Source organism: Argopecten irradians, chromosome 14 (assembly GCF_041381155.1).
Source record: "Argopecten irradians isolate NY chromosome 14, Ai_NY, whole genome shotgun sequence".
Taxonomy (NCBI): Eukaryota; Metazoa; Mollusca; class Bivalvia; order Pectinida; family Pectinidae; genus Argopecten; species Argopecten irradians.
Genome location: NC_091147.1, coordinates 953710 through 974309, shown reverse-complemented (window position 1 = coordinate 974309; position 20600 = coordinate 953710). Strand labels below are relative to the sequence as shown.

The window sequence follows — 20600 nt, the reverse complement described above, 5'->3', positions numbered from 1 at the left end:
GTAACATATCCACATGGACCATGTGATTAAGGGGAATAACTCTCAATTCAATGTTTATTACTTATCATAAAACTTCAGATTTTACATATACTCAGTAGTAACAAGGAATGGGTAATTTCTGGATGACGTTCAGTCGTTGTTTACTGAACTATGTAGGGAGTAAAAGCACAAAAATAACAGATTCTTTAAATAACGTATATACATTGGACATGAATTGTACTGGACCTATTCAAACTCGGGTTTTGGACTAGAGATTGGTGAATATAACTTTTAGTATGAACATTCTAAAATTTCAAGCTCCTAAATATCAGTAACTAGACTTAAGGTTATTATATATAGTCTAAATTTATATGTTACTTACCTAATTTGACTTTAACTTCGGGCCAACTCTCCACGTAAAATGTTTTCACTCGCTGCGGACTTGGTACATTCTTCTTGTTGTCAAGAAATTTCACTTTTCTCTTTAGAAGAAAAAGAATTAAAAAAAAGTTATTAAATAAAAAAAGAAGTAATAGCTATTAGTTTTAGTTAGTTCAACCACAGTCATACCAGAGTTTGTACTGTAGTTTTAGACATGTGACTATCAATGTCAATAAAATTCCACAATTGTAGATTACTATTACACAAACCTGTAGTGTATTTTTATGCTGATTTAAATATTAGTATAAAAAAGCATGAAAATGAAATAAATTCCATAGAAAATGTGAATAACCACAGCTCAAGTAAGAAATTATTTGAAATCATTTGAATAGATACACTGTTATTTTCCCATAGAAAAAAAATGATGAAGAAAATCAAAATCATATTGTAGTGTATTTGAATAACAATGTAAAGAAATAAACATGGTAGGGTGAACACGCAGTGAAATGTTTATATACACAACCAAGGGAGGAAAATGGGGCTTAATGCAAAACAATTAAAATATTTATTCAAATCAATACATAGTTGGCATAAAAGTAAAAATTGTAACTTATTTTTTCTTCACTTTTTTGCTGAAATGTGTGTATGATATCTACACCACACAGTACATCAGAAATTAGATACACAAACTAACATTCATGTACATTTATAATTACGGGGGTGTGCACAAGTTACACAAACTAACATTCATGTACATTTATAATTACGGGGGTGTGCACAAGTTTTATTACTTATGATATAAAATGAGGAAAAGCGTAAAATTTATGGTACTTAATTTTTATCTAAATTATCTTTTGTTTACACAAACCATTTCACATACCATTTATCATTACTAAACACTTGACCTGTCCGTTATATCATATACATACATGTATTGAAGAAAAGAACTAAAAATCAAAAGATCATTTCTCTATAATGACTGTTTCAATCAAAGAGATGGATGCAAATAATATCAGTTATTGTATTAGGAGGTGAATCAACAAACATAATATAAATAGCCTACTTTAAAATGATTTTTGATAACAGGAAAACCGGCAATTTTATCTGTTTTTTTTTTGTCTCAAAAATCGTACATTCATAACTAAAATATTATTTCCCTTCAAAAAATTGTGCCTACACCATAACATAATTACTGTGCTTTATCATATCAAAGTTAATTATATTCCTGTATTTTAACTATTTAGGAGAATAGGGATGAGCCACTAGACACATACAGGGGTATACCTACCAATCAACAAAATGATGGAGTTTGATACCTTAATGTTAAATCATTCACAGCAATCTGACTGTCACATCTCATTTAAATTGTGTATTTTAAAGTTAAACCATGAAAAAAGACAATCTGTTTAGCCCATTTGAACAAAACAAAAACCACACAAGATGACAGAAGATTGATTTTTTTCCACAATTGTAACTTGATTGACAAATCAATTCTGGGAAGGTGAAAGTGTACAACATGACACAAGAAACGGTGAGAGTGCTGGACAAGTTAACTGAGGGACATCAATCACCCATAGCCGAAAAAACAGACAGAAACAGTGAGAGTGCTGGACAAGTTAACTGAGGGACATCAATCACCCATAGCCAAAAAACAGACAGAAACAGTGAGAGTGCTGGACAAGTTAACTGAGGGACATCAATCACCCATAGCCGAAAAACAGACAGAAACAGTGAGAGTGCTGGACAAGTTAACTGAGGGACATCAATCACCCATAGCCAAAAAACAGACAGAAACAGTGAGAGTGCTGGATAAGTTAACTGAGGGACATCAATCACCCATAGCCGAAAAACAGACAGAAACAGTGAGAGTGCTGGACAAGTTAACTGAGGGACATCAATCACCCATAGCCAAAAAACAGACAGAAACAGTGAGCGTGCTGGACAAGTTAACTGAGGGACATCAATCACCCATAGCCGAAAAACAGACAGAAACAGTGAGAGTGCTGGACAAGTTAACTGAGGGACATCAATCACCCATAGCCGAAAAACAGACAGAAACGGTGAAAGTGCTGGACAAGTTAACTGAGGGACATCAATCACCCATAGCCAAAAAACAGACAGAAACAGTGAGAGTGCTGGACAAGTTAACTGAGGGACATCAATCACCCATAGCCGAAAAACAGACAGAAACAGTGAGAGTGCTGGACAAGTTAACTGAGGGACATCAATCACCCATAGCCAAAAAACAGACAGAAACAGTGAGAGTGCTGGACAAGTTAACTGAGGGACATCAATCACCCATAGCCGAAAAACAGACAGAAACAGTGAGAGTGCTGGACAAGTTAACTGAGGGACATCAATCACCCATAGCCAAAAAACAGACAGAAACAGTGAGAGTGCTGGACAAGTTAACTGAGGGACATCAATCACCCATAGCCGAAAAAACAGACAGAAACGGTGAAAGTGCTGGATAAGTTAACTGAGGGACATCAATCACCCATAGCCGAAAAACAGACAGAAACGGTGAAAGTGCTGGACAAGTTAACTGAGGGACATCAATCACCCATAGCCGAAAAACAGACAGAAACAGTGAGAGTGCTGGACAAGTTAACTGAGGGACATCAATCACCCATAGCCGAAAAACAGACAGAAACAGTGAGAGTGCTGGACAAGTTAACTGAGGGACATCAATCACCCATAGCCGAAAAACAGACAGAAACAGTGAGAGTGCTGGACAAGTTAACTGAGGGACATCAATCACCCATAGCCAAAAACAGACAGAAACAGTGAGAGTGCTGGACAAGTTAACTGAGGGACATCAATCACCCATAGCCAAAAAACAGACAGAAACAGTGAGAGTGCTGGATAAGTTAACTAAGGGACATCAATCACCCATAGCCGAAAAACAGACAGAAACAGTGAGAGTGCTGGACAAGTTAACTGAGGGACATCAATCACCCATAGCCAAAAAACAGACAGAAACAGTGAGCGTGCTGGACAAGTTAACTAAGGGACATCAATCACCCATAGCTGAAAAACAGACAGAAACAGTGAGAGTGCTGGACAAGTTAACTGAGGGACATCAATCACCCATAGCCAAAAAACAGACAGAAACGGTGAAAGTGCTGGACAAGTTAACTGAGGGACATCAATCACCCATAGCCGAAAAACAGACAGAAACAGTGAGAGTGCTGGACAAGTTAACTGAGGGACATCAATCACCCATAGCCGAAAAACAGACAGAAACAGTGAGAGTGCTGGACAAGTTAACTGAGGGACATCAATCACCCATAGCCAAAAAACAGACAGAAACGGTGAGAGTGCTGGACAAGTTAACTGAGGGACATCAATCACCCATAGCCGAAAAACAGACAGAAACAGTGAGAGTGCTGGACAAGTTAACTGAGGGACATCAATCACCCATAGCCAAAAAACAGACAGAAACAGTGAGAGTGCTGGACAAGTTAACTGAGGGACATCAATCACCCATAGCCGAAAAAACAGACAGAAACGGTGAAAGTGCTGGATAAGTTAACTGAGGGACATTTATCACCCATAGCCAAAAAACAGACAGAAACGGTGAAAGTGCTGGACAAGTTAACTGAGGGACATCAATCACCCATAGCCGAAAAACAGACAGAAACAGTGAGAGTGCTGGACAAGTTAACTGAGGGACATCAATCACCCATAGCCGAAAAACAGACAGAAACAGTGAGAGTGCTGGACAAGTTAACTGAGGGACATCAATCACCCATAGCCGAAAAACAGACAGAAACAGTGAGAGTGCTGGACAAGTTAAACTGAGGGACATCAATCACCCATAGCCAAAAACAGACAGAAACAGTGAGAGTGCTGGACAAGTTAACTGAGGGACATCAATCACCCATAGCCAAAAAACAGACAGAAACAGTGAGAGTGCTGGATAAGTTAACTGAGGGACATCAATCACCCATAGCCGAAAAACAGACAGAAACAGTGAGAGTGCTGGACAAGTTAACTGAGGGACATCAATCACCCATAGCCAAAAAACAGACAGAAACAGTGAGCGTGCTGGACAAGTTAACTAAGGGACATCAATCACCCATAGCCGAAAACCAGACAGAAACAGTGAGAGTGCTGGACAAGTTAACTGAGGGACATCAATCACCCATAGCCGAAAAACAGACAGAAACGGTGAAAGTGCTGGACAAGTTAACTGAGGGACATCAATCACCCATAGCCGAAAAACAGACAGAAACAGTGAGAGTGCTGGACAAGTTAACTGAGGGACATCAATCACCCATAGCCGAAAAACAGACAGAAACAGTGAGAGTGCTGGACAAGTTAACTGAGGGACATCAATCACCCATAGCCAAAAAACAGACAGAAATGGTGAAAGTGCTGGACAAGTTAACTGAGGGACATCAATCACCCATAGCCGAAAAACAGACAGAAACAGTGAGAGTGCTGGACAAGTTAACTGAGGGACATCAATCACACCCATAGCCGAAAAACAGACAGAAACAGTGAGAGTGCTGGATAAGTTAACTGAGGGACATCAATCACCCATAGCCGAAAAAACAGACAGAAACAGTGAGAGTGCTGGACAAGTTAACTGAGGGACATCAATCACCCATAGCCGAAAAACAGACAGAAACAGTGAGAGTGCTGGACAAGTTAACTGAGGGACATCAATCACCCATAGCCGAAAAACAGACAGAAACAGTGAGAGTGCTGGACAAGTTAACTGAGGGACATCAATCACCCATAGCCAAAAAACAGACAGAAACAGTGAGAGTGCTGGATAAGTTAACTAAGGGACATCAATCACCCATAGCCGAAAAACAGACAGAAACAGTGAGAGTGCTGGACAAGTTAACTGAGGGACATCAATCACCCATAGCCGAAAAACAGACAGAAACAGTGAGAGTGCTGGACAAGTTAACTGAGGGACATCAATCACCCATAGCCGAAAAACAGACAGAAACAGTGAGAGTGCTGGACAAGTTAACTGAGGGACATCAATCACCCATAGCCGAAAAACAGACAGAAACAGTGAGAGTGCTGGACAAGTTAACTGAGGGACATCAATCACCCATAGCCAAAAAACAGACAGAAACAGTGAGAGTGCTGGACAAGTTAACTGAGGGACATCAATCACCCATAGCCAAAAAACAGACAGAAACAGTGAGAGTGCTGGATAAGTTAACTGAGGGACATCAATCACCCATAGCCGAAAAACAGACAGAAACAGTGAGAGTGCTGGACAAGTTAACTGAGGGACATCAATCACCCATAGCCAAAAAACAGACAGAAACAGTGAGAGTGCTGGACAAGTTAACTGAGGGACATCAATCACCCATAGCCAAAAAACAGACAGAAACGGTGAAAGTGCTGGATAAGTTAACTGAGGGACATCAATCACCCATAGCCAAAAAACAGACAGAAACAGTGAGAGTGCTGGATAAGTTAACTGAGGGACATCAATCACCCATAGCCGAAAAACAGACAGAAACAGTGAGAGTGCTGGACAAGTTAACTGAGGGACATCAATCACCCATAGCCAAAAACAGACAGAAACAGTGAGAGTGCTGGATAAGTTAACTGAGGGACATCAATCACCCATAGCCGAAAAACAGACAGAAACAGTGAGAGTGCTGGACACTTAAACAGGGGAATATTGGTCAAACGGAGCGAAAAAAAGGCAGAAACATTGAGAGTGCTGGACACTTGAATGGGGGCAGGGATATCACTCACATCCAAAACCCAAAGGGAGAACGTCAATCAAACAGAGCCAAAAAATAGTCAGAAATGAAAAAAAAAAAAAAACATCAGACATTTAGAGACCTCAGTGATCATTGTGTACACGTTCAATACTTACAACAGTAGAATCATCTACCTAACATACAAACGTTAGATCGTCATCACTCAAACATAATAGTATCATTATTATCTTTGAAGACATTTTACATGCTATACATGTGACAAGCTAAGACATTTATAAGACTGACATTCACTTTTATAAATGTCGTTTGAACAAATACATACTTTCTTGTTCGCTTAAACTCCAGTAAACCAACTTATCTTAATTTGATGTGAATAGAAAAACAATGATGTCTTTTTCATAAAAATTGAAGAAGTTTTGGATTTATAATCATAAATGTATAATAACAGATTGGTTATCTAAAGGTCAAACCGGTCATAGGGACCACTTCTGTATAAAGACCACCTCTGTATAAAGACCACCTCTGTATAAAGACCAACTCTGTATAAAGACCAACTCTGTATAAAGACCAACTCTGTATAAAGACCAACTCTGTATAAAGACCAACTCTGTATAAAGACCAACTCTGTATAAAGACCACTTCTGTATAAAGACCACCTCTGTATAAAGGCCAACTCTGTATAAAGACCAACTATGTATAAAGACCATCTCTGTCTAAAGACCGCTTCTCTATAAAGACCATCTTTGTTTAAAGACCAACTCTGTATAAAGACCACCTCTGTATAAAGACCACCTCTGTATAAAGACCACCTCTGTATAAAGACCAACTCTGTATAAAGACCATCTCTGTCTAAAGACCGCTTCTCTATAAAGACCATCTTTGTTTAAAGACCACCTCTGTATAAAGACCACCTCTGTATAAAGACCACATCTGTATAAAGACCACTTCTGTTTAAAGACCACTTCTGTATAAAGACCAACCCTGTATAAAGACCACATCTGTATAAAGACCATCTCTGTATAAAGACCACCTCTGTATAAAGACCACCTCTGTATAAAGTCCACCTCTGTATAAAGACCATCTCTGTATAAAGACCACCTCTGTATAAAGACCACTTCTGTATAAAGACCACCTCTGTATAAAGACCACCTCTGTATAAAGACCACCTCTGTATAAAGACCACCTCTGTATAAAGACCACCTCTGTATAAAGACCACCTCTGTATAAAGACCACCTCTGTATAAAGACCACCTCTGTATAAAGACCACCTCTGTATAAAGACCACCTCTGTATAAAGACCACCTCTGTATAAAGACCACCTCTGTATAAAGACCACCTCTGTATAATGACCACCTCTGTATAAAGACCACCTCTGTATAAAGACCACCTCTGTATAAAGACCACCTCTGTATAAAGACCACCTCTGTATAAAGACCACCTCTGTATAATGACCACCTCTGTATAAAGACCACCTCTGTATAATGACCACCTCTGTATAAAGACCACTTCTGTATTAAGACCACCTCTGTATAATGACCACCTCTGTATAAAGACTGCCTCTGTATAAAGGCTGTCTGCTTATGATCATTTTCTTGAGGTACCATTTAAAACAGCCTTTAACACGATTTGCATATAAAGATAGGTATATCCATATACAGGCTTGAATATATATTGAAGAGAAAAAGAGAAAGATCTACATAAAAAAATTAACAAAATTGATTAAATTATCTGAGATGAAATTTTTGATTTTTCATAAGAGTTGAAAAAATGATAATGGTTCAATGATCATTTGGTAAAAATATATCGGAACTATAAATATATATCTGGTAATGCTGAATAATAAGTATATATACTGGTAATGCTGAATAATAAATATATATACTGGTAATGCTGAATAATAAATATATATCTGGTAATGCTGAATAATAAGTATATATACTGGTAATGCTGAATAATAAATATATATACTGGTAATGCTGAATAATAAATATAAATACTGGTAATAAGGAGTAATAAATGTGTAATGCCTGCATACTTGATCATCAAACATAAAAAAATAACAGATATACATTACCACAGACAAACAAACATTAGATTTTACATCCAGGAACAATTTAACATTTACCTGTAATAATATCACAGTATCCAGTACGTTTCAATGTTGTTAACTTTAGAGTGAAACATTACAATCAGACCACACACAATTCTAACCATTCCATTACACAAACCAAATGTACTCCATCATGGATTTGCTCAAAATGGACACGCTCCAACAAACAGTTCCACACAGACTCCTTCTCTGCGATAAATATGTATAGCACTACATCAAACTCGCGGGAGCGGCGTACCCGGGTAAATAAATTGTATCCAGGAAAGATCATGCAACATTTCTATCATGCCAGTTTCAAAAATATACTCAGTTTTAACACACATATATATTTCAATAGACATGTGATCATGGATTTTTAATTATTGCGTCCCTGAAATTCTATGAAAATTTAATTACTACTGTCATGGTAACTATTCTGTCCATTGAAACATGGGATGATTGAGTTGTTGGTGTGACAATACCTGGACACACCGGATTGTGTTTGTAACTGTAGCTAACTCTACAGCTCCCCTGGGGATGCTAACGAACAAAGCAAAACTATTAATTATAATAACATAGGTTTGCTGTCAACATGTCATGTGTCGTGGGTTGCTAGAGTTTCACTTAATGACAGGAAAAAAATCTTCAACTCATCAGGTATACTGGAATTATCAGAAAGTGGAATCTATTGGATTTGAATACTGGATGAATTAGTGAATAATTGAACATACTATTGCTGTTGAATGTAAGTTAGTATAGATACAAAAGTTCAATAATCAACTTATATATTCCCAACTACTCCCCCCCCCCAACCCCCGGTATCTCTCCCACCCCCAACCTACTACCCCTGGTATCTTCCCCACCCCCACCACACTACCCCTGGTATCTTTCTTACGACACCACCCTGCCACCCCCGGTATCTCTACCACCCCACCACCCCCGGTATCTTCCCCATCCTACCACCCTCAGTACACCAAAGTTTACTAAACAATAAGTAAATAACCAATGTTAAATTAGCTCACCTTGTCACCATCCACATAAATGTTTACTAAACGATAAGTAAATTACCAATGTTACATTAGCTCACCTTGTCACCCTCCACATAAATGTTTACTAAACGATAAGTAAATTACCAATGTTACAATAGCTCACCTTGTCACCAACCACACCTAAGTTTACTAAACGATAAGTAAATTACCAATGTTACAATAGCTCACCTTGTCACCAACCACACCTAAGTTTACTTAACGATAAGTAAATTACCAATGTTACAATAGCTCACCTTGTCACCAACCACACCTAAGTTTACTAAGCGATAAGTAAATTACCACTGTTACAATAGCTCACCTGGTCACAATCCACATCAAAGTTTACTAAACGATAAGTAAACAAGGACATAGTCATTCAGATCCCCCGCCAATGGAGATATCAAAGCTGAAGTAAGTTTCATTGTGGAGACTTATGTGTATGAAAAAAAAACCAGGAAAAAGGAAGTTGAGCTTAAGAAAGATGGAGTATAATTCAAGTAGAGCGGGGCTGCAATTGTTGAATCAGGTATACAGCCTTGACATTTATATTAGACTATATACACAAAGATGGGTGGAGTTTTGCAAAGTAACATTTACCTTTTACCATGATATTTTCAGCAATGTTTCCATGGTAACGGAAAAAGTGCAAAAAATGAAAACCTAAAAATAGCAAAAGGTACTACTAGACCATAAAAAGAATGTGTCTATGAAGTTTCGTGGCAATATCTCTGCTGGTTTTAGAGTTGTGCTCCGGAAATGAACCTGCTACAAAAATATATTTTCAGCAATGTTTCTATGGTTACAGAAAAAACACAAAAAGTGAAAACCTAAAAATAGCAAAAGACACTACTAGACCATAAGAACAATGTGTCTATGAAGTTTCATGGAAATATCTCTGCTGGTTTTAGAGTTGTGCTCCGGAAACGATTCTTACACAAAAATCTGTCATTTTCAGCAATGTTTCCATGGTTACAGAAAAAAGTACAAAAAGTGAAAACCTTAAAATAGCAAAAGGCACTACTAGACCATAAGACTAATGTGCCTATGGAGTTCCGTGCAAATATCTCAACCGGTTTTCCAGTTATGCTGCGGAAACGAACCTGGTACAAAAATATGATATTTTCAGCAATGTTTCCATGGTTATGGAAAAAGTGCAAAAAATGAAAACCTAAAAATAGCAAAAGGCACTACTAGACCATAAGAACAATGTGTCTATGAAGTTTTATGGAAATATCTCTGCTGGTTTTAGAGTTGTGCTCCGGAAACAAATCTTACACAAAAATCTGTCATTTTCAGCAATGTTTCCAAGGTTACAGAAAAAAGTACAAAAGGTGAAAACCTTAAAATAGCAAAAGGCACTACTAGACCATAAGACCAATGTGTCTATGAAGTTTCGTGGAAATATCTCTTCTGGTTTTAGAGTTATGCTCCGGAAACGAACCTGGTACAAAAATATGATATTTTCAGCAATGTTTCCATGGTTACAGAAAAAATGCAAAAAAATGTAAACCTAAAAATAGCAAAAGGCACTACTAGACCATAAGACCAATGTGTGTATGAAGATTCGTGGTAATATCTATACTGGTTTTAGAGTTATGCTCCAGAAACCATTCGTACGGACGGACGGACGGACGGACGGAACCCATTTGTATATCCCCCGCCAACTTCGTTGGGCGGGGAATAATAATTACCAATGTTACAATAGCTCACCACATCAAAGTTTACTAAACGGTCACAGCTCACCTTGTCACCAACCACATCAAATGTTTACTAAACGATAAGTAAATTACCAATGTTACATCAGCTCACCTTGTCACCAACCACATAAATGTTTACTAAACGATAAGTAAATTACCAATGTTACAATAGCTCACCTTGTCACCAACCACACCTAAGTTTACTAAACGATAAGTAAATTACCAATGTTACAATAGCTCACCTTGTCACCATCCACATAAATGTTTACTAAACGATAAGTAAATTACCAATGTTACAATAGCTCACCTTGTCACCATCCACATAAATGTTTACTAAACGATAAGTAAATTACCAATGTTACAATAGCTCACCTTGTCACCATCCACATAAATGTTTACTAAACGATAAGTAAATTACCAATGTTACATCAGCTCACCTTGTCACCAACCACACCTAAGTTTACTAAACGATAAGTAAATTACCAATGTTACAATAGCTCACCTGGTCACAATCCACATCAAAGTTTACTAAACGATAAGTAAATTACCAATGTTACAATAGCTCACCTTGTCACCATCCACATAAATGTTTACTAAACAATAAGTAAATTACCACTGTCACATTAGCTCACCTTGTCACCATCCACATAAATGTTTACTAAACGATAAGTAAATTACCAATGTTACAATAGCTCACCTTGTCACCATCCACATAAATGTTTACTAAACGATAAGTAAATTACCACTGTTATAATAGCTCACCTTGTCACCATCCACATAAATGTTTACTAAACGATAAGTAAATTACCAATGTTACATCAGCTCACCTTGTCACCAACCACACCTAAGTTTACTAAACGATAAGTAAATTACCAATGTTACAATAGCTCACCTTGTCACCAACCACACCAAAGTTTACTAAACGATAAGTAAATTACCAATGTTACAATAGCTCACCTTGTCACCATCCACATAAATGTTTACTAAACGATAAGTAAATTACCACTGTTATAATAGCTCACCTTGTCACCATCCACATAAATGTTTACTAAACGATAAGTAAATTACCACTGTTACAATAGCTCACCTTGTCATCAACCACACCTAAGTTTACTAAACGATAAGTAAATTACCAATGTTACAATAGCTCACCTGGTCACTATCCCCATAAATGTTTACTAAACGATAAGTAAATTACCAATGTTACAATAGCTCACCTTCTCACCATCCACATAAATTACCAATGTTACAATAGCTCACCTTGTCACCAACCACACCTAAGTTTACTAAACGATAAGTAAATTACCAATGTTACAATAGCTCACCTTGTCACCAACCACACCTAAGTTTACTAAACGATAAGTAAATTACCAATGTTACAATAGCTCACCTTGTCACCATCCACATAAATGTTTACTAAACGATAAGTAAATTACCAATGTTACAATAGCTCACCTTGTCACCAACCACACCTAAGTTTACTAAACGATAAGTAAATTACCAATGTTACAATAGCTCACCTTGTCACCAACCACACCTAAGTTTACTAAACGATAAGTAAATTACCAATGTTACAATAGCTCACCTGGTCACTATCCCCATAAATGTTTACTAAGCGATAAGTAAATTACCAATGTTACAATAGCTCACCTTCTCACCATCCACACCAAATCCATTGTCCAGTATCTTGAGTAATCTGTTGAGTTTTTCGCGTTCGTACCCTGTTGGAGTAAGGCCTAGATCGGTAGTGTCCTTGGTCGTATTAGCACCATTCATTGTGACATCGGTATCTGTCTGCGCCATTTTGATAAAGACAAGGCAGACAGGGTTATAGGCAAGGCACTTCGTTTACAATATTTTGGCACCAGGGAGTTGTGTGTAAATAGCTTACAATGCCATCTGGAAAAAATAAACATAATAATAACCAATACATATGGATGCAAATTCCTGTGGTGAGTGAAAACAACTTTTCCCTTGGCCACTGCATCACTTCTCATAGGAAAAACTCTAACTCATGTATCAATGAATTTACTTGTATTTATTGATAACTTGCGATAGGTATACGCCGACACAATTTACAAATATTCAAACTCAATCTCTCATCCACATCGTACTATAAACCTACATTAGTCCCCACTGTGCAAATCATAAGCAATATGAAATACAAACCAATACAACTTGCTTAAATGTATATCTTCTAAAAAATATATATATACAAATATATATAAAATATACAATTGTTAATTCTCAATAACACGTGTGTCGCCTCTGGTCTACCCTCGCTGAATGACACACGTTGTCCCTAACACCGTGAACAGCATGTGCAAACACCCTTGCGCCACCTATGAGAAAACTCGCAACATAAGGGAAAATAATTTCCGTCTAATTCGCTCCGCTCAAACCACGGAAATTTTATTTCCCTTGGCCACTGCATCACTTCTCATAGGAAAAACTCTAACTCTTGTATCAATGAATTTACTTGTATTTATTGATAACTAGCGATAGGTATACGCCGATGAATCTAAAAGAACGGGAATCGGAAAATATCGTTTATAAATCTTTATAAACCTAAACTTTGAGAAACAAGTAATCTCTCACAAAAAGAATCTTTGACATAACCATCTTTAGCGTTTTCACTAACCCATCTACCATGTCGTTTAAAAAGTCTATCTCCTATTCCTCGATTTGCAGCTGCAGTAGCTCCCCCAGAACGCAAAGAATGTAGACAATATTTCGATATATCATCGACATGGGGCTTGAAAGCTTCTATAAACAATTCGCGTAAAGTAGTGTAAGACATCACTTTTTTGTCGTTCCTTAACTTATAACCTTCTTTCAAAGCACTCAAATTACACAACAAATGTACATCATCACTCTCATCCACACCGAGCCATTCAAAATAACGTTCAATATTAACAACTGGACACAACTTGGTCCCTGTCCGTGAAATAACAATCCAAGCACCATCTCGGTACTTATCAGTCTTACTAGATTCTATAAACACGCGCGTATGCGTAGAATCTATTACAATATCAGACCGTTTAATTTTCAATAACTCTTCACTGCGTAAAAATCCCGCGTATCCCAATAAAGAAGCACATATGATACGTTGATTTTTACTATTACCCTCCATGAATAGAAAATCAAACATATCACTCAACATACGAATGGTTACAGGTTCCTTCTTAATCACTGGACGAGCCAATTTCCACTTGCCAGCCTCCCAGGATATTCACAACTAATTTAGAGTCAGTTGGAGATTTAAAATCAAAAATATCATGAAATCATTTTAAACTATAAAACATGTTAACCAATGGACTAGGTGAATTTGCGGTTTGAATAATGGAAGTCAAATAAATTGCTACATGTAAAGGTTTTGCCGGTAAGGTGTCCTCCAAATTTATACCAGAGTTGATAGCCCACTTTTTCCATCTAAGAAATCCCCTCTTATAAGCCTTGCATGTATTCACAGCTCGAGGTCTCTCCAAAAGCTCAGGTATCTGGGTCACCTTCCTTTAACAATAATATGTTTTTGTCCTTCCTCATATTCATAATAATCATGGGTAAAAACACTATCATCAATAATCTTATACTCATCTTTAAAACTGTCTGAATCCACGTTATCTGCGCACGCGCCATCACTTTTTTAGTTTCCACCGATTGGTCCGTTCCTGCTCTGTTGGGTCCAATATGGGGACAGTCCTTCCGGAAGTGGTTCCACTCTCCGCAACTATAGCAGGCTCCATTTCTGGGCCAGCTGAACATACGAAAGGGCTGATCCATTCTGTACCCAGACCTGACCGGTCCAAATCCATTTGCTCCCCTAGTTGCCTGTCCATTCCAATTAAACATAGGAACACTGCTCCCACCATTATTATTAAAATTAACACCTTGAGTATGGTGTTTTCCTTGACTTGGTTTTTTTAGTCTATCTTTTTTCCTCTTAACGGCCCTAGCCTCTGCTCGATGAATCTTGTTCTCATCCTCTGAATCACTGGCCACCGGATTACTCTCATATTGCCGGACTGTCTCCCAGCCACCTTCGGAAGTATCCGCGATACGAATAAGTTTGTTTCGCTGTTCAAGTTTGTCCTCACACTCTGACAATACTTCTTTCAAATAATCAACTTTCCCGTTCTCCAAAGCCCACTGTGCTTGCTTTACAGTATCATGTATTTCATTGTTAAAAAGGTACTGTTTCTTATTTCCTTCATATTTCCACGAAAGTTCAGTTTCAGTTTTCAACTTTTTGACTTCGGAAACTACCGTCTGGGACTGACCACGCACCTGCTCCTTCAATTCATTCAATTCAATTTTCTGGCTTCTAAATTCACTCAAAATCTGTTTAAGAGTGGTCGAAACTTCAGACTCGCTTCCAATATGAGCACTTCCACTTTCCATACCCGCATTTATATAAAATATACAATTGTTAATTCTCAATAACACGTGTGTCGCCTCTGGTCTACCCTCGCTGAATGACACACGTTGTACCTAACACCGTGAACAGCACGTGCAAACACCCTTGCGCCACCTATGAGAAAACTCGCAACATAAGGGAAATAATTTCCGTCTAATTCGCTCCTCTCAAACCACGGAAATTTTATACTTCATTATCAATTCACATGTAAAAACTAGTCAGGTCAGTGTCTTTTAGCATATTCAAACAAAATCAATAATTCTAAATGAAATTGGAAGATATCCCTATCTCTATTAGCTAGAGGCTGGGATAATATAAAACAAACAATAATTGATAGGGGCCTTTATTGTCTACACACAGAAGAATTTGAAATATTTAATTTTCATTAAAGATGCTACACTGCCGACAAATGGTAATTTGTATTATTGAAACAGTAGCAGATGAATAAGTATTTTTCGTCAGTAAAAGAAGTTACTTACTTTACACTATTACCATCATTGAAAAGTTTGAGCTTCGTATTTTACTTCAATCTAAAAGTATTTAAAATAATTAATTGCATACCGGAATAAATCCATGACACTATACCTAAAAGATATGGAATGCGCTAGCTACTGGTTGAGCAGAAAATAAAAGCAAAACTGATTATTTTATATGTACTTTGTGTTGATTAGAGCCATTTAAATACATACAGTAATTAAACATCAAGTATTGTCCAAATGATAAATATTTTTATGCTCTGTCAGTGGTGAAGCCTCTTTAAGTTGATATATATATTTATATAAAGGCATACTTAACCCGAAACAGCTTTTAATTTTTAAAATGGAAAGGTAAAAAATTTGTTTAAAAATTTTGTAGTGACGCTGAAGTGAAGGGTATCAGGACATCTCGGCACTTGGAGATCTCGGCACTTGAGGTTAGAGTCACTTCTGCACTTTTCCGAGGTCATCTCAGCATTTTTTTCAGATATCTCGGCATTTGTCGAATAACGAGCGAACGAACAAAAGAACTGAACTTAGTCAAAAAATTTTTAAAACCAATCAATCATCAATGTTTAAATGTTTATTTTTTTTCCAAAACTTCACAGTTGGTCTCAGTAACAACTTACCTGGCTTTAGTCAACATTTTATACAGAGAGAGCGTGGTAATTTTCTTGTAAATGTTTGTTTGTAAAAAATAAATCTTACCTAAATTGGGACAATGTTGAATTGTAAAATCAAATATCCTAATATTTTACTATATATCATGCATTTTGACACATTTTTTGTTGATTGTCACAGGTTCGTTTTTTTTAACCAAAATTACTTGTGATCGTAGAAAAATATTAAAGGGACAATTCAGTCTAAGAGAACATTAAAATTTGTACATATTTCGGAAAAAAACAGTTCTAATGGAAATTAGATTATTCGGTTTTACTGTGATATGCCTGAAAAGCCCATGGTTGTGACATGTGTGTAGATGTTCAAACTCGCTCGCTGTCCGCCATTACACATTGTGGTCGAACTTCTTGTATGCCGAATCCTGTCCCTTGCTCGTAGAATAATGCAACTTTTGTCTAGAACTGCTCAAATCGCTCTGACAGTAGTGTCTTTACCTTATTAGGTGAATTGTCTTGTCTAAAAACCATTTCATCACCTTCTCGGTGGTTATGTAGTTTATTTGCTTAACGTGCGTGACTTTGGCTCATGCATGGGTAAAGCGGCCATATTGTACCTACTTAATCGTATTGATCAACGATTTGATATTTCAACGATATTAATTAAAATACTAAACAATGACGTGGAATTTGTCAATATTTATGTTATATGTTTCATAAGAAATGTAGAACAATACATTTATGCCATATTTTGCTTCTTGGTAATGTAAAAGTATTAGCCTGAGCGAATTGTCCCTTTAACAGATTTCGTAATACTTCAATGTATAATTTTCTGTGGCCTATTTCAAAAGATATTTATGTTACATGCATTTTTATCGCCGTCGGAACTTGATATTGACGTCAAAGTTTTGTTACACAGTATTTTAATCGTCTATTCACATATATATGAAAGGGCACTATTTTTTATTGAAAACTCATTGAAAAACGAACCTTGAAATTCGATAAAAAAATAGCCAAATGCATTAAATATTAGTATATGTAAGTAAAATATCAATAATATATTAAAACGTTTAAATGCTAATAAATTAGAAATGTGCTTGTTCCACAATTATTGTATCATGACTGAAATATTATAACTTTTTAACACCTATTATCGGTCATCACTGCAATCATGCGGCATCTGCACACAAAAAACGAGTTACTACCCCGCATAAATTCGGAGAAAATTATAGGAAGGAAAATCAATATTTCCCCTACAGCGGTAAACTTTATAATATTTCAAAAACTAAGTGCCGAATTCTCTTCAAAAAGTGCCGAACATTCTAAATGCCAAAAATAAAAGTGCCGAGATTACCAAGTGCCGAAAATAAAAGTGTCGAGATTACCAAGTGCCGAAAATAAAAGTGTCGAGATTACCAAGTGCCGAAAATAAAAGTGTCGAGATTACCAAGTGCCGAAAATAAAAGTGTCGAGATTACCAAGTGCCGAAAATAAAAGTGTCGAGATTACCAAGTGCCGAAAATAAAAGTGTCGAGATTACCAAGTGCCGAAAATAAAAGTGTCGAGATTACCAAGTGCCGAAAATAAAAGTGTCGAGATTACCAACTGCCGAGATTACCAAGTGCCAAATATCAAAGTGCCGAGGTGACCAAGTGCCGAGTCGTCTATGATTCAAAGTGATCTATACCTTCTGCTTACCGTTGATACTACATAAAACTCTATCATCGTGTTCTGAACTTTTTTTTTAAATGCAGTTGTCCATGTTTTTTTAATGAACATTGTAAAGAATCACATGCAACAGGATAGTAATTAATTGATTGGAATGTAAAACATAACTAGGTTTACTATATGTACATACTGTATACATAACATGTAGTACATGAACCAATTATTTTTTTTTTAATTTATTGATAAAACCAAGACACGAAGCTGCTATAGGTCTGTACACAGTCTAAATACTTCTGATAAAACTTTGTGTAATCAGAAAGCAGTCGCTTGGCCATGGTCAACAGTAACAAATCGTTCTACTATTTCACCGCCAACTTTTGGCAACAGTTCTAAAATCAGCTGTGCTCATTGGCGAGCTTCCATTTCACTAGGTATGATCTTACCAAATCTACTCGTACAACAAAAATACAAGTTAATGTTTACCGCCCATAAGTGTGGTAATATATGCAACCACCATTGTTATTAGAAATTAGAATAACGTTCAAAGTTAACAACTGAAATATTTAAAAAAAAATCACGATATGTAAATGAATATTACAATACTGCAAAATAGCTATTTAGGTTCGACCACAGAAAGGAATGACTGCTTCATTAGCGAAGGTGATGAATATTGATTTAATTTGCCCGAGTTTTCTGAACGTTATGGGTCTGCTTCACAATAATAAAACCTTACCTTCTTCATGGTTGGTCCGACACCCTTTGTTTTAAATTCGCCACATAGGCACGTGTTATCGCCCTGTCTATAAACATCGAGGTGGAGTAATCGAGCAAGCACCTGTCGTAAATTGTCCCATAATGCCGTGTAATTGACGGTAACTAAAGACGCTAAATGAAGGGAAGTAACTCTCATATCACGTCAAGGCAAATTTGTTTGTTTGTGAAGTTAAAGACGGATCTGGTGATTTTATATTGTTTTCAGTCGAGCCTTGACAAAGCCCTCACAGTAAAAAGTGGTATTCCTCAAGGGAGTGTTTTAGGACCTGTTCTATTCCTTATCTTCATCAATGACTTACCTGAACAAGTTAATTCGATAGTTAAATTATTTGCAGATGATGCCAAGCTAATTGGACCAGCTAACCTGGATGGGCAAAGAGATATTCAAACGGATTTAGATAGACTAACATTGTGGTCAGAAACTTGGCAAATCAACTTTAACACGGAAAAATGTAAATCTATCCATTTTGGCTACAACAATACGCAACAAAGTTACAATATGACTAATGGAGATGAACAAATAACTGAAATCAAACAAACAAAAGAAGAAAAAGACCTAGGAGTTATTTTTGATAAGGACCTTAAATTTAACAAGCATATATCTGAGAGTATATCCAAAGCTAATAGATTGATTGGTATCATCAGAAGAAGTTTTGATTATTTAGATAAGGACATGTTCACAATCCTGTACAAATCACTCATTAGGCCTCATGTGGAATATTCGAGCTGTGTTTGGAACCCAATATATAAAAAGGATATTATTCGGATTGAAAACGTGCAACGCAGGGCAACAAAACTTGTCAAGACCATGAAAAATTTGACCTACAGTGAACGGCTCAGAAGTTTAGGAATACCAACATTACAATATCGGCGAAAGAGGAATGATATGGTACAAACATATAGAATTATAAAGGACATTGACAGAGTCGATAAAAATGATATGTTTTATGTGGAAGATCGAACAGGAACCAGAGGAAACAGTTACAAGCTTAGGAAAAAAAGATGCCATTTGAATTGTAGAAAAAATTGTTTTTCCAATAGAGTGGTGCATGATTGGAATACATTACCTAACAAAGTGGTGGAATCAAAAGTCTTAAATAGTTTCAAAAGCAGTTTGAATGACCACTGGAAGAACATGGAGCTGAAATTCCATCCTAATTGTTATTAGTCAACTACAACTGGATCAACATAGTCTATAACAAGAACAAAAGAACTTCTAGAGATTTAGTGGGGTTACCTCGCTAATCTTGATTTACGAATTACGACTATATCATTATATAGTGATGTGAGGATTTAGTAGGGTTATCTTGCTAATTCTTACAAAAGAAAAGATCTGACCTGAATATGAGGTTTTCTAAGGAATGGATTTGTATGCCATATAAATATAAACGTAATAGGAAGGAAATGAACGGACTACAAAGGATAGACTTTTTTTATCATTTTATTGTTTTTAACAACTCTCTCTTTGCATGCGCAAACCAGAAAGTGAATAATGAACATTTATTAAGGACAGTCATATTAGCTTGAAGCTATCATCAAGACTGGAAAAACAGTGCGAAAAAAACAGGCCTGTATCGGAGTACGGTTAGAACGGCCCCACTGCAATAACGGCCCCAGTTAAAACGGCCCCAGTCGAAACGGCCTCACTTTTATGTAGGCAGATATAAGACAAAGTTTATGACGGAACACATTGAGATTAATTAAAAGTAAATTTAAATAAATGAACATGTTTGTTGTCTATATTATTAAAGATGGTTGGTTAGGTTAAT

The 20600-nt window shown here is 36.7% G+C and overlaps 2 protein-coding genes across 4 annotated transcripts in view; both read right to left on the bottom strand.

Moving 5' to 3' along the window:
* The window catches only part of LOC138306846 (inactive ubiquitin carboxyl-terminal hydrolase MINDY-4B-like), a 60484-nt gene extending 41544 nt beyond the window's left edge, over positions 1 to 18940 (bottom strand). For 2 of the 3 annotated variants that reach the window (XM_069247345.1, XM_069247346.1), the window contains exons 1-3: positions 18791 to 18940; positions 12530 to 12778; positions 362 to 461 (exon numbers count right to left, since the gene is read on the bottom strand). In XM_069247345.1, the coding sequence (XP_069103446.1) occupies positions 362 to 461; positions 12530 to 12682 (253 nt within the window). In that variant the 5' untranslated portion in view covers positions 12683 to 12778; positions 18791 to 18940. Of the gene's footprint in view, positions 1 to 361; positions 462 to 8190; positions 8430 to 12529; positions 12779 to 18790 lie in introns of those variants that run through there. The other variant, XM_069247347.1, reaches the window with a different exon arrangement.
* On the bottom strand, positions 12842 to 14081 carry LOC138306848 (uncharacterized). The gene has a single exon (XM_069247350.1). It carries the CDS (start codon positions 14040 to 14042, stop codon positions 13440 to 13442), a length of 603 nt encoding a protein of 200 aa, XP_069103451.1. The 5' UTR covers positions 14043 to 14081; the 3' UTR covers positions 12842 to 13439.
* Positions 18941 to 20600: the final 1660 nt, after the last annotated feature.

Bases quoted from the DNA above. Each gene is read 5' to 3' on its own strand.
- LOC138306848 (XM_069247350.1), bottom strand. From the start codon at position 14,042: ATGTTGAGTGATATGTTTGATTTTCTATTCATGGAGGGTAATAGTAAA.